Source organism: Pelmatolapia mariae, linkage group LG1, assembly GCF_036321145.2.
Source record: "Pelmatolapia mariae isolate MD_Pm_ZW linkage group LG1, Pm_UMD_F_2, whole genome shotgun sequence".
NCBI classification, from domain to species: domain Eukaryota; kingdom Metazoa; phylum Chordata; class Actinopteri; order Cichliformes; family Cichlidae; genus Pelmatolapia; species Pelmatolapia mariae.
The window spans coordinates 14,703,718-14,718,422 of record NC_086227.1 but is presented as its reverse complement, the minus strand read 5'-3'; the positions used below and the strand labels follow the sequence as shown (position 1 = coordinate 14,718,422).

Sequence of the window (14,705 nt, the reverse complement as noted above, 5' to 3'; positions counted from 1 at the left end):
CTGGAGAATCCTGGAGAAATTACTTTTAATTCCTGGAAGGAGCTCGAGAGGTCTAAAGTGTAAAGAGTAGACATTGATAGATGCTGACCAATATACACTCCTTCAAATCAGGGCTCCACTGGTGCTGGCATGTTTGACATCTGTATATCGGCTGGTGCGCATCATAACGTTCTTGGTCCAAAAAGGCGAATAAAGAACATAACTAATACACTATTGCCTTCTCAAATGACTTCTGTTAGTGCAATACCATGTTCTGATTGTACAGCAAGGGTTGAAGACATGCTCAATCACACTATGTTCAAATCCTTCACAGAAACCTAAATATCAGGTTGCTCTTTACCATTAATGTTGATTAAAATCACTGTGTTTCCTGCTGACACTGTGAAGTTTATGCATCTACAGGAGCACTTTCGAAGCTTCACTGTTGGCAGAATGCAAGCTGCCAAAAAAGAGAAAACCACTTATATAGATTATTTCTCACTGGTTGTAGATGCATATGAAAAGCAAAATTGAGTATCTCATTAGGAAATACCTTGAATATGGGTGCAATCTTGACCATCCACTCTGATAATGCATGTGGCTGGAGGAATGGCTTTAAAAAAACATAAATAACACTTTCTCTGTTGTGGAGTGGCTGATGTTTATGATGTAGAACATCACAATCCCCACAGAACCATTCCTCTGGAAGACACTCTCTGCACATAGAAAGCACATTTTTTTTACCAAATTAAGCAAAAATGTAATTAACAGTAGTATGCACTCAAATTTAGCCATTCTTGACAAATGTAGCAGGTTCTATTTTGATATTATATGAGCTCGGGTGGCTCAGTGTACTTCACTATGAGCTGACAGTTCAAAGGACATTTGTCAAATTTACGTGGTTTTAGAATTATTAAAGTTCTCACACGCTCAAAGACATAAATGTCAGCCAACAAGACATCGCTCACCAAGCTTAGCTATATAGAAATGTATGTTATTCAGATGAGACATAACAACAGCAGGCTGAAGACAGTGGCAACACAGAGGATGACCAACAGTTTCTGTGTCAGTGAGACATTTCAGCTGGTATGGCCGTGCTTCTTTCTCCAGCACTCAGCAGCTTTCTGCTGCCGAAAGGACAGTGACAATGCCCAGTTAACTGACACATTACAGGACAGCGTCTCCACAAAATTGGGAGTTTACCAAAATAAGACGAATTCCAGCAACTGCTTTAATAAAAATAAAAGTCCAGATGAACCAGATTTCTTTTGGTAGTGTATTTTTTATTCTACATTTCATTCAGGGTGCCATGAATAGCTTTATATAAGACTGTGTAATTATCATATTACATTACATTAAATAAATGATAACTTTAGACAAGATTTATATGCCGTTTATTATACATTTATTCACTGGCTACAGACAAAGTTCCAAACTCCATTCAGTTCTTAGACTGTATAAAAATAATAATAAATATTAAAAATATTCAAAGGTAACCCATTTTTTGAAAATTATTATTCTGGTCTTGCATTATAATCATTTTTTAAAATATCTAATCTCGTCTTATATCATGACACTGTGAATTAAAAAAAATTTTTTAAACAAAGGGAAAAAAAGAAAAAGCAGATCACCTCCATGGCTTGTCAAATGTTACTAAGGGAAGATTTTTCCACCACTGACGTTCAAATGTTAGTGAAGTCAGTAAAGTTCAAATGTTGCCATGCTCACTATCAGTTATGCAGCTGTTTGACAACTACTCTTTCAAGGTTGGAGATTGGCCTGTAATTAGCTAAGACAGCTGGATCTAGAGATGGCTTTTTGAGTAAAGGTTTAACTACAGCCAGCTTGAAGGCCTGTGGTACATAGCCGATTATTAGAGATAGGTTGATCATATTTAAGATTGAAGAATTAATTAATGGCAGGACTTCTTTGAGCAGTTTTGTAGGAATGGGGTCTAAAAGACACATTGATGGTTTGGAGGAAGTAATTATTGAAGTTAACTCAGAAAAATCAATTGGAGAAAAAGAGTCTAACTTAACATTGATGGTACTAAAAGTAGCTGTAGATAATATTACATCTGTGGGATGATTATGGGTAATTTTTTCTCTAATGATAAAAATTTTATTTGTGAAGAAGTTCATGAAGTCATTACTAGTTAACGTTAAAGGGATTGTTGGCTCTGCTACTTTCTCTCCTTGAATCTTTTAAATAAAATAGACTCAGAATGGACAAAGCAAAGCTGGATTTTATCCTTTTTTTTTAAACAAATATTTAAGCTTACTGTCAGTGGTTTTGGGGTCTTGAGGAACTGGGTGACTATGCACACAATAACGCTTCCAGCAATTTGGGGGGGGGGGGGGAGAGAGAGAGAGAGAGAGAGAGAGAGAGAGAGAGAGAGAGAGAGAGAGAGAGAGAGAGAGAGAGAGAGAGAGATCCTTCTTCAGATGCACACTTTAAGTTGATATTCTGGCCGTACTGTGGGATCTGGCTGTACACCTGGGATCTGCACATGACACTCAAACTCTTTGTTGGCAGTGTGATGGAGGAAAGCTTTAGGTTATCCTTTCCATTCGGGACATCCACATCCAGGGACCAACCTTTATAGGGGGATGTGATGTCAGTTTTCTTTATAGGATAGTAGTAAGTGAGGATCGAAACCTGTTAGAAAATGAGAGGATTAGAGGAGTAATAAAAACACAAAGACATATTCTCATAATGTTTAATCAGAGATACATAGATTAAAGGTAGATACTGACATTTTTTTACATTTGCTTCCACAGCCACAGCTGTTCATGTGATGACAACTACTGGTACAATGTTTAATCAGAACCAGAATCAGAATACTTTATTAATCCCGAAGGAAATTATGGGTTACAGCAGGCAGCACGCTAATGGCGCATACGCACTTACAAAGGAACCTTCTGACACTTTACACAAGCATCACATTGGGAAGACATGTCAGAGAGGTAGGCTGATAGGAAAAACAATGAAAATACATAACATGAGGTGAGGTGGACTTGTAGTTGTAAAGGAGCAGGGCAGTGTGATGTTGTCACCTCTGGCATACTCATACTGACTTTGGGGAAATGGTAACTTCAATGGCACCGACACCTGTCAGCACTGTCATGGGCATAAAAACAAAATCAAACAGATACGATTAGTATTATACACTTGCACCCACATAGGAGACAAGTCTGGCCTAGATCTGGTGTCAAGCCGGCACTGCTGGCTGACTTCTGGCATGGTAAGTGGTGTCATCCAGATATAGGCCAGGCCTGGCGTACATGGCACCGTTTATGTGATAGCATGCCATATCTGGCTCAATTGTGGTTTGGTTTATGTGGCCCAGGCTCATAGAAAACAGGTCTTCCCCAGATCCGGCATCAAGCTGGCACTTCTGACTGAGTGGTGTCATGGCAGGGTGTGTGTCAACCTAAATGTGGGCCAGGTCTGGCAATGATGGCACTGTTTATGTTCCTCTTTTAGTTAGAAGTGCCAAATGCCATGTTGCAATACTATACTGCTATAGTAGCCAACGTTTTAAATGCAGGTTTGTGAGTGTGCTAGCTAAATTTTGAAGAAAGTCTTGAATGTGTGGTGGCACGAAGGAGGATAACCAGTAAAGGTGACTAAAGGATGTTGACAACGCCACTTGAAACAGCCCAGGAGAGGCGGTGGTTTATGACATCAACTGTCTGCCATCTATAATCCAGCCCCACAGGCTCATTATTAGCAAGCAGAGGTGAGGCAGGTCAATTTTCCAAATCGAAATTTATTAGGGAAAACTACTAAAAGCATAGAGCTATAAAATCAGAGAACTTCTTAAGGTAGCAGGGCTGACAGTGCAGGACCATTAATTAATTAACAAACATTAATTAAAAAGACAAGGCTAGCTGCTACAGTGCTACCCGAGTTAAAATAGCAGCTTGGTAAAATAACTCGGTCCACCCTACCATATTCCACATTATAACAAACGTTTAAGAGTCCCACTTAACACTCTCTAAAGGGCAATACTAAAATGAGCAGCTTTCCTGAAGAAATAAGACTGCTCTGCAGTGCTTAGCCACCTAATGCTCTCAGCCACCTTGGATGGGAAAATAATGCCAAATGCCTCCTTGTGGTAGTGAAGTGCAGCTGTTTCTTATAAGGTCTCTAACTGGGAAGGTGTGGGTGTTAGTGTTGCATTTGCAGACATCACGTAAAAGCCTACCCAAAATCTGCTTCACAACAAATGCAAAAGATAAATGAAAAATGATACGATGAAGTTGGAAAAGGCAACTAATGTCTGACAAAATTGGTCTCAAGTGGCTCATTTTTACTTTGTTTTCGGTTATTTAAAGTATACTTTAAAAGCCCATCAACAAGACGGATCACTTCTAAGCAGGGTTTTTGGGCCTGTTTTCTTTTTTACACAGTGATCTCGGTGAGGCTCTGAGGAAAGAATCAAATGATTTTTAGAAGAATGCTCACACAGACAAAGAAGTGTACATGGAAAAACCCTCTTCTCTATGGCAAGCAACATTTTTTTAAGCTAAACCCCACTGACTCTTCCTTGTTTGCTAGTTTTGTGTAAAATAAAAAGGAAATGAATCTGTTCAAAAATATAGCCCTGTGAGTTACGATGTACCCGCTGGGTATGCCAGCCTCCTCTGGGTGATTGGTGGTGCTTTCTGCTCTTTGGGTAACATTTGTTTGGCCCACTTGACGAGTTTGGTTTTGCCTTTAATTTAGCTTACCTGTCTGTTCAGGGCTACTCTTTGATTGAGACTGCTTATGCACACTGAGTTGTGTTTTACCCCAAGAAGGCAAATGTAATCTGTCAAGAAAGAATAACTAAAGCAAGGCGAGCAACAGGAAGCAAACTGGTGACCTGTATTAACTAACAGGTTAAGAATGATTTAAATACCAGCAGCTGTTAAAGGCAGTGAAGTCACTGTTAGATGACACTGTAGCTATGAAAACGACCCAGCACAGCGTAGCTCTGTGAGCTGCATGGTTCTTAATTTGAGACAACCACTGGAGAGTGAAGCAGCAGCAGGAAAAATGATGACATATAGGCTGAGCTCATAGAGTCAGATCTAAGTTATTCCAGTTTGCAAATAGTCACGTATATGTCACTGGATGCATTTATTTAAATTGTTAGTTCTAATAAAACACTATCAGATAGCACACCAACATACAACACATCTTGTACACTGTTTTGTGAGTTACATTTTTGTGAATTACTAAATCATCCTATCCCCAAGTCCAACAGACACACGTATATATTTGCGTTTGATAGCACCCCCTGCTGGTACTGCAACCCAAGCATGCATACCTACTTCACGCCTCAACCCGTTCTCACTCCCAAATCGTAACATTTTACGCTAGGTGACAAATCGTCAACATATTACGTTTTCGGGCACCCAAGGCGTTCCTACGTCACGACATCGGAAAACTGCGGACACATGAGAACCGTTTGGACTCAATCTACACATCTTCGCTTTTTCCCTTAAAATGCTTTAGAAAACACTATTTCACCTCATTAAAGTGCTGGTTAAGGTTAGGAATAAGGTTATGGTTAGGTTTAGGGATAAGGTTAGGTTTAGGCGTAGGGATACGGTTATGGTTAAGGTTAGGAATAAGGTTATGGTTAGGCATAAGGTTATGGTTAAGGTTAGGCATAAGGTTATGGTTAGGCTTAGTGATAAGGTTAAGTTTAGGGCTGCAGTACAGGGCTGGAAACCGCCGCGTACCATAACAACGTGGAAGGTCACCTTTCGCGTTCCTCAGGAACGCCGCAGGACGTGACAAAACGTCGGGATGTTACGCCTCGGGAGTGAGAACGGGCTCCACGCCTAGGTAAAGTGTGACACACATAATGCCCTCTAGTGGGCATGTGAGTCTCCTACATACTGGGGTGAAGATGATCTCACTCTCGTATAGCGTGATCTGTGTAGCCGAGGGACGACCTGATATCCTCGTGTTGGCGTTGTTCCCACATCATCCATTGGGACACAGCCTGAGCTTCAGGTCCTGGAAGTAGTGATGGGAAATCCAGATATTTTTAGATAGCCGACTCTTTCGGAGTTTCTTCATGCAGTGAATCCTATGTATGCAATTCCAAGCAGGAAAACACGCTCCCAAAAATCATCCCAGGCCTATATGACAGAGAATGTGCCTCTTCTTTTTGTTTTGCATATTTTAATTTATATTTGTGGTTTGCAGTGTTTTGTGTTGTTTCACTTTAAATTTGTTTAAAACAAAAAAGCTGAAAATTTAAATAGTTAAAAGTTGAAATGTAAATAGTTCGTTTTTGTATTTTATAATTTATTTATTACATTTTATGTGGAGTGAATAAATAAAAGTATATTTACGGTGGCCCCTAGAGACTGATTGTGGGTCACAATCAGCCAAGGTTTCGGGTGAGCTCATTGTGAAACCTAGCCCCACCCTATCATTTATTTCCTGAGGTTAGATGGCCCAGGATGTGAGTGGGCGTCAAGGGATCTGGGAAGGGATCTCAAAACTGGATTATAGATGGCAGACAGTTGATGTCATAAACCACCGCCTCTGTTCAAAGATGGTCGCTCACAGTGGACATAAATGGCTTCTTTTACTTCTCTTTCAAACCATCTGTCTTCTCTGTCCTATCAAATTGGCACTCTGGTGGAGTTACTTTGTGTGTTTATTAGTAGTTTTAAACCTTGTGGTCCACAAAACAGCATAACAGTAAAAGAAGAACTGACTGCATTACAGTCAGTGCTGGAGCAGCGGCTTCGCTCATGCGCGATTCATTTGCAGTTTGGACACATAGGTGTGAACATCTCCTGCCCTGATAGCAGCTGGGGGAGGACTATCCTCCGCCTGTGAGCGCTTTGGCACGGTGAGGTGCCCACAGCAGCACCGCTGGTTGTTGAAAATAAGAGCAATACGTGTTTTCACGTCAAAAATTTGTCATAAATAAGTCTACAATAACACCAGAAAAAGTTGCCAGATTTGTCGCTACTCACTTTTTAGAAAAAAAGTCGCTAAGGTTGGTCTGAAAACTCGCTAAATATAGCGACAAAGTCGCTAAGTTGGCAACAATGCTCCCCCCTCTGCTCAGCGTAAGCACAAGGCTCATGTGCGGAGTGAAGCGAAAAAAAGGGCGCAAGAGAGAGAGCAAGAGGGTGAGAGAAAGAAAAACAAACAAAACACGGCTCCCAATAAGGAGCTGGCTCACGTTGTTCACTTCAAAGATTCGGCTCTGAGAGCCGTTTCGTTCACGACCTACACATCACTACCTGGAAGGGTAATACAGTTTCAAACTGGAGGATCTCTATATAAATATCCCATAGGGGTCATAAAAGCTAGGTTCCTTAACTTTCGGTAGCTGTTCAAAGGATTAAGTTGTGGTATATGAGTGGTTAGAAGTACCACTTTAGGATTAGTTTAACTTTAACACAAAGTCAGGGCTGACCCAGGACCATTACTGTGAGTCACAGTGCCAAGCATAAAGGACCTTTTTTAATTTTTATTATTGTTTTTTTAATGTGTGTGTGCGAGTGAAGTCCTGCCTGTGCCCCTCAACGATAATATTTAACTACTAATCAGTTTTGCTAAATACAGTGGAACCCCGGCTCAAGAAGACCCCATTTAACAAAAAATTCAAGTTACGAAGGCACTTAACGGCAATATTTCTGCCCGTGGTATGGCAAAATGCCCGCATAATAATACATTAATTAACGTAAATGTAAGTTTTAGTTTTAATTTTTAGAATTTAAAATCCTTAATGTTATGTACATGTACACGTAGGTATGTATGCTTTCTTCAGCCTCCACCACCTCCGCCACCTCCTCCTCCACCAAGAACTTCGTCTTCAGCCAGCATCGCCTCACTCAAAAGGCGATGGAAAAAGGTGCTTCGACTTAAAAAACTTTTGACTTACGAAAGACCCTCTGGAAAGAATTAATTTCGTAAGTCGGGATTCCACTGTAAAAGGGTCTGGCTTGCATCAGTCACATGACTACCATTAACCAATGATCGTCCTTGACGGCAGATCGCACTAGTTACGAACCGGGAACAAGCTCGCAGAGAGCACGCGCATTTTTTGCCGTCTGAGCAATGCAGAGCTGTATGAAAACACAAGTTAACTGGGAGATGCAGACTGATGCAACAAAAACCAGTTGGTATGTGTACAGCATACTCTATAGTCTATAGCACACAGCAGTATTAGGTTGTTATGTACATGTTGGTTAACTGTCTTATGACAACTGTCGAACTGAAACAAATGAGCGGTGCTGTGTGTGTAACAGCACAACAAACATTACCTGTCCTTTTATTAACTGCTCAAGTAGTACTGGTCATTAGCCGCCAGCTAACTGGTTAAGGGTGTCATGGGTCTGTCGCCCTGTCCACCGTTTTAGGGAACATGTTGCTGGCATCTAGCAAAGTGTTGCAACCTTTAATGTTAGCTGTCTGGATTGCCAGTAGTATCTGGAATAGTCTCAGCAACTAGTCAGCAAATAAACAAACAACTTTTTAAATGTAAATATACTAAAAACTAAAAATAATAACAAGACACAACAATATCTTTGCTACAGAAATCCAGACCGAATACAGAAATAATATTACATGTTATATTTCTGGAAAGATCCGTTTAATTAAAAATGTCCAAAAGCCAACCTAAAGGATTTATTTAGGTGGCATGACTGAAAGGGTGATGTTGCAGGTAGCAGCATGGATCTTGTTCTCTGAGGTGCAGATGTAGGGTCCCGATGTCCATATGGAGATATCATACAGAGAAAGGATGCCTCCCTCTGAAAGACAACAAATTAGTCACAAATACTGAGTGAGTGTATAACTGCTATCATGATTTACTGTAGTTATGAACAAATTCTACAGTGCTGCTGCTTGGGGAAAACATGAACGTGATCAGTAATCAGTATATGCAGGGTGCAATGCAGCAGAGTGAAGCCTCTGAGGCAAGGAAATCCTCCTTGCCTATGCCACCTTCTCTCCTTGAATCTTTTAAATTAAATTGTCACCTAGTTATTCTTCAGTGCCCAAAATGAAAGGTGGTTGAGCAGGTCATCTGAATCACTCTGTGACTCCTCCAGTCTGTGTGGTGAAGTATTCTTAGGAAGATGCAAAACCTAGAGTTTCCCGTTGATCCATTCATTGGAGTGAGAGTGTGTACATAAATGTTAGAAATCACTTACTGTCAGTGGTACTGGGGTGATGGGGAACAGGGTTGTTCTTTACGTCATGACGCTCCCAGCTATAGGTGGGGGGTGGAGAACCTTCCTCGGACACACATATCAAGCTGATATTCTGATGGTACTCTGCTATTCCCTGGATCTTGCAGATGGGCTTAGAGGGAGCCGCTAAAAGACAAACCCATTCTTGTTTATCCTTCCTTGCGTTAAGAATAACCCGCTTACATATTAGAGAACAGATAACAGGTAAACAATACCTTTAAAGTGTTATATATGAATATATGATGTACAGTAGATATGATATATAGAAAAGCAGAAACAATTAACTTCAGAAGAACATTCCTTTGAAAACAAATGAAATATTACCTAGAACCACCAAGCGTGTGGTGGCAGATATTTTGCCCTTCTTGTCACCTAGGGTATGCACACAGCACTCAAAATCTTTGTTGTCAGCTAGTGAGATGGAGGAAAGCTTCAGGTTAGCCTTTCCCTGAGTGAGGTCTAGATCCAGGGACACCCGACCTTCATAGTCAGTGTCTATGTCAGTACTGGGGAAGGGCCATGATAGTAGGTGGCGATCGGGGTCTGTTAGAAAATGACACGATTAGAGGAACAATAAAAACACAAAGACATGTTTGCATCTCATAATTTTTATGTTTATTCTGGTAGTTTGATGTAGGTAGATGGGTAGATGCCAACCTCTTCAATGGTAGTTTGCTGACTAAAAACAGACCAGGTGATGATGACTAATTTCTGGGAGTTTATGGGAGTTGTAGTTGTAAAGGAGCAGGGCAGTGTGATGTTGTCCCCTCTGGAGTACTCATACTGACTTTGGGGAATGGTAACATCGATGGCACTGACACTTGACAGCACTGTGATGGACATAAAAACATTCACTTATGCCATATTGGGTATGTGGTTGTTTTACATTTATAAAGACAGTAATTTGTGATATTTTTCATGTGCAGATTCTTTGCTGGAAATGGAGGGGTTGTAAAAATAAGAAGTTACAGCCATTGGGTAACACAGATAAATTGCACACGAAAATATTAATCTGTTACAATCCCACGTTGAATGAGTGTTGTAAAGCAAGCCATCTATGCTTTGAGGGAAACAGAACACATTCTTATCAACGGCTAACACAACCAAGTCTTATTTCTACTTTGTTTGCTCATATTGTTTTGGAAAAAATCACACTTTAAATCATCAATTTAGTAAATCTGTAAGTTTCAGTAAGACTGATCACATCTAAACAGGCTTCTCAGGCAGTTTGGTGAGGCGCAGAGGAAAAAAACAAATGTTTGCCAGTAGCATAACTCACCCAGACACAGGAGCATCAACGCAGAAATCCTCTCTTCCATGGCAAACCCAAAGGTGGAAGCTGAGCTGCTCCTCACACGCATCCAAACTCAAAATCCGTGTGAGGGATGATGCGTTTTCTTTGTTAACTCAGGCTTTCTGCTTCAGGGTCTGTGTGCACTTACATAAAAGTGGGTGTTTGATGATCATTTGACTCTTCCTCCCTTGCCCCACACAAAATACATAAAGTCTGTACCACCTACTCCGGTCAAGGAGTCAAGGACAGTACCAGACAAATGGGTCATAGAGATCTATGTTTTTTTTAAATGTACGAAAATGATTACAATAAAGTGGAACACTGGTGCTGAAAATAAGATGTGAGAGTAGGCCTACTGCTGCAGAAAAAACATTGATCTCATTTGATCATCACAAGTGCAGAGAGTGTAATTACATCACTTAGCGCTGTTGTGTTTTTTTGTTTTTCAAATATAAAAGCTGCACATAAGAGCTCTGAACCTTTAAACTAAATATAGTTAAACATTAAACATTAGTCAGTGTGTTCAGGTCAGACTCTGTCCTGTGGCCTAAAAAGAATGATATCATCAGAACATCCACCGTACCTGCTGCTGAATCAAAAGAGTGCTGAGTACGCTGTTTTGCTTGCATTTCTAAATAGTATTGCACATACATAAATACAATATACATACACTGTATATTACTCATGCATATTTAAAGTAACCAGTTAGTCATCCCAGCTAAAAGAGGGACAGTAACGACAGAGTCCAATGAAACAGTAATAGTAACTTTATTAATAAATGTATTTATACATACTTGTGTAAGATTCCGAAATCATAAAACCAACTAGCAGATGAGTCCTTCCAAAATGTCTCGTCTGTCGGAGCAGCGGCATGGCATGAGAAGATTGTGGACCCAAATGCAGGCGCAGAGATGAGGGGCGGATGATAACAGAAAGTTAGCCTTTATTTCTGGCTGCGAAACACTGTAAACAGGAGGGTCTGAGAAAACTAACACAAACCTAGACTGGGGAAAACTAAGCATAACACATAACCTGAGGATGGAGACCAGAAGCAAGGAATGAGAAACCAGGAAACACAGGGTAAGCTGATGGAGAAAACACAGAGGCAACACGGAGGAAGACATACAGACAGTCCAACAAGGAAAAGAGGGAAACACACACTATATATACACACAGAGGGCAATGAGGAGATAGCAAACAGGAGGGGAACAGCTGTGACTGATCAAACGAGACCGGGAAGGAGCAAAACAGAATACACTGACACAGGACACAGACTGTGAAAGTAAAACAGAAAACACACGAACATAGAGACAAGGAATGACTAGACATGACACAATGGTGATACACACATTTTGTTTAACATTTGGTGGTAATCATCAATAACACACAGTAATTGATGACGATAGTAACAGTAAATAAAGTGGCACCAGAAGATTTTATGTGTGTAGTTGGTCCCTGCTGCAAGATTTCGTAAAAATAACATGTTAGAGAAAAAAATCCATTGTCCGTTCTCTTTCACTTCACCCTTGTACTCAGACACAAATGGACACAGGCACAGAAATGCACACATGTGCACGCACACCTACACATACCAACACACACGTACCCACATTTCAAGATCATTTCATGCTTGTTTTGTCATCCCCTGTATGCTTCTGTATTTGTTTTATCTCTGTCTAAGTGTTATTACTTGACACATGACTAAAGCAACAAATAGTCGACTGCAGCTCAGTGGACCAACAAGCATTAAAACCCAAGTTAAGAGTTTATCACTGTTAAAGAGAGACATTTTGGAATCCATGCTATATTCTCTCCTTCCGTCCTCCCTAGTCATTAACACAAAAAGGTGAGCAGGGCAGCTGCTCACCTTTCTCATATCTCCCTGAACAAAATTAAACATGTCCACAAATGATTGAATAGTGTTAGCAGGTAGGACTTTATGTAAGGTAGATCTCTTAAATGGTGTAATCTTGGCCCTCAAAGGCAGTCTGAGAATTAATTCATGATCCAGCATTTGTACCAGTAGCACCAGTAGGAATGACAGTGTGAATATGGTCTGAAAGTAAATGAACAATGACATAACAATTACATTAACAAAACACAGTATACAGATAAATATGAATATAATATCCTAAGTTACTTAAACAACTGTTAACCGTTCCTAAATCAGTATTAATCTAGAGATTTGTCTTCAAACCAAATTTCCTAGCTCTATGGGAATTAGGGCATTCATATTTAAATATAATCAACATTGCCATCTAGTGGCTATACCGGCCATATGCGAGATAGACATGCCCTCACATGCCCCCTCCACAAATATGTTGTCTAGTTTGCCACTAGTTTCCACCTGACAGAAACATTATCTAAACGCTACAGACAAGTTAAACTAAGTCTCTATCATCTAATCAGTATAATGGTTAAGGACTACACAAAGTCTACATAAAGAGAACTAAACCTCAGATTTAAGTGGTTACATCTGTGATAAAACACACTGCAACACATATACCACAAACCAGATGATGAGCGTCATATTGGGATTTATTTTTTGTCTCTAGGGCTTCTATACCTCATTATTTTCCTTGTTATAATTACCTCATAATTTGTATCGCACATTTATGCTTTATCCTTTGCAACACACAATGATGGAGGGACAATAAGGAACAGAAACTTAAGGCTTAATCCGCTAACCCCAAAACAAGCTATAAATCCTCTCTCTGCCTCTACAGACACCAACCTAGGATGGTTGCCAAGGTAGAGTGGGAAGAGTCATCTCCCATTACAGGAAGAGGTCTGAAAGGTGCAGAAGATGAAACTGACATAGGATCTAAGGCCTTCCCACAACTTATAGAGAGTAAAACTATTTAGAAATTCTAACTGTTTAATAATACATTTTGGAAACATATAATTTGAGCATATTTGTCTTCTCTCAAAAAAAGAACACGACACATGTCACATAAACTGCAACAACAACAATGCTGTGACAACAAAAACCCTTCCCTAGATCCAAAATGTTGCCCGAAAAACTTGCCTCCTGATTTTTACAATTAAAGCAATATCAGTGCCACTTACATTGTATGTGTGTGTGTGGCATTAAAGCAGTGTAAGCTGCTTTAATAGAATAATACATTTCAGCTGATTTAATTGAACTAAAATTGATACATTTAAAATAAATCTGCTGTGGTAAGTAAGTGTGAGTCCTTGATGTGTTTATTAAAGTCTAAAGTTATGCTGAGAACAATGAGATATGAAAATTTGTTCAGTTCCACATACAGCAGATGATTCAGCTCCTGAGCCATAGTGATGGGATTTTCGGCTCTTTTTAGAGAACCGGCTCTTTCGGCTCGCCTCACTAAAAAGAGCCGGCTCTTTCGGCTCCGAACCGGCTCTTTAGGTTGTTTTGTTACTTTAATTAATTTATTATTAACAACAATATAAAATTATGCACAAAAGGAATTACTAATGTAAAAAAAAGTGGTTTTATTTATATATGTTTATATATAAATATATGCGGTGGCCCCTAGAGACAAAGCACGTACAAACTCCAAAAAGCACATACAAACTCCAAAACACATTTCTAGCGTTAACTGAACTTCCAAAACAGAGCTACCTAGATCACTTAAATTACACAGTTGAAAGCATATGTGTATTGTTTGTGTATTTATACACAAGCACTCATATATATTCAAATAATTCAAAAAAATGTTCATTTACCTGTTTCTACCACACACCAAATCCAGTCATTGGTACTTGCTGGCTTGTGTAGCCACTAGGTAACAAAAGCTCAACACTGCGCCTAGCATCCTGGAGCACTTCTGTTGTCTTTTGTACGTGTTTTGGAGTTTTTATGTGCTTCGGGGTTTGTACGTGCTTCGGAGTTTGTACGTGCTTTGGAGTTTGTACGTGTTTTGGAGTTTGTATGTGCTTTGGAGTTTGTACGTGTTTTGGAGTTTGTAGTGCTTTGTCTCTAGGGGCCACCGTAAATATACTTTTATTTATTCACTCCACATAAAATGTAATAAATAAATCATATAATACAAAAACCAACTATTCACATTTCAACTTTTAACTATTTAAATTTTCAGCTTTTTCCTTTTAAACAAATTTAAAGTGAAACAACACAAAACACTGTAAACCACAACACAATTAAATATAAATTAAAATATGAAAACAAAAAGAAGATGCACATTCTCTGTCATATGGGCCTGCATGAA

General features: G+C 39.6%; 1 protein-coding gene across 1 annotated transcript; it reads right to left on the bottom strand.

Moving 5' to 3' along the window:
• Positions 1–8,634: 8,634 nt before the first annotated feature.
• LOC134615575 (cell surface A33 antigen-like) lies at positions 8,635–10,519 on the bottom strand. Its single transcript, XM_063460498.1, has 5 exons — positions 10,480–10,519; positions 9,881–10,030; positions 9,525–9,743; positions 9,162–9,326; positions 8,635–8,759 (listed from the first exon to the last, which is right to left on the bottom strand). Exons 1-5 carry the CDS (start codon positions 10,517–10,519, stop codon positions 8,635–8,637), a joined length of 699 nt encoding a protein of 232 aa, XP_063316568.1.
• Between the last annotated feature and the right edge of the window lie 4,186 nt (positions 10,520–14,705).

Coding starts and splice junctions, on each gene's coding strand:
- LOC134615575 (XM_063460498.1), bottom strand. CDS start 10,519: ATGGAAGAGAGGATTTCTGCGTTGATGCTCCTGTGTCTGG. Junction 9,327..9,524: donor CACACGCTTGGTGGTTCTAG/GTAATATTTCAT, acceptor TTTGTCTTTTAG/CGGCTCCCTCTAAGCCCATC. Junction 8,760..9,161: donor TCACCCCAGTACCACTGACA/GTAAGTGATTTC, acceptor GTTGTCTTTCAG/AGGGAGGCATCCTTTCTCTG.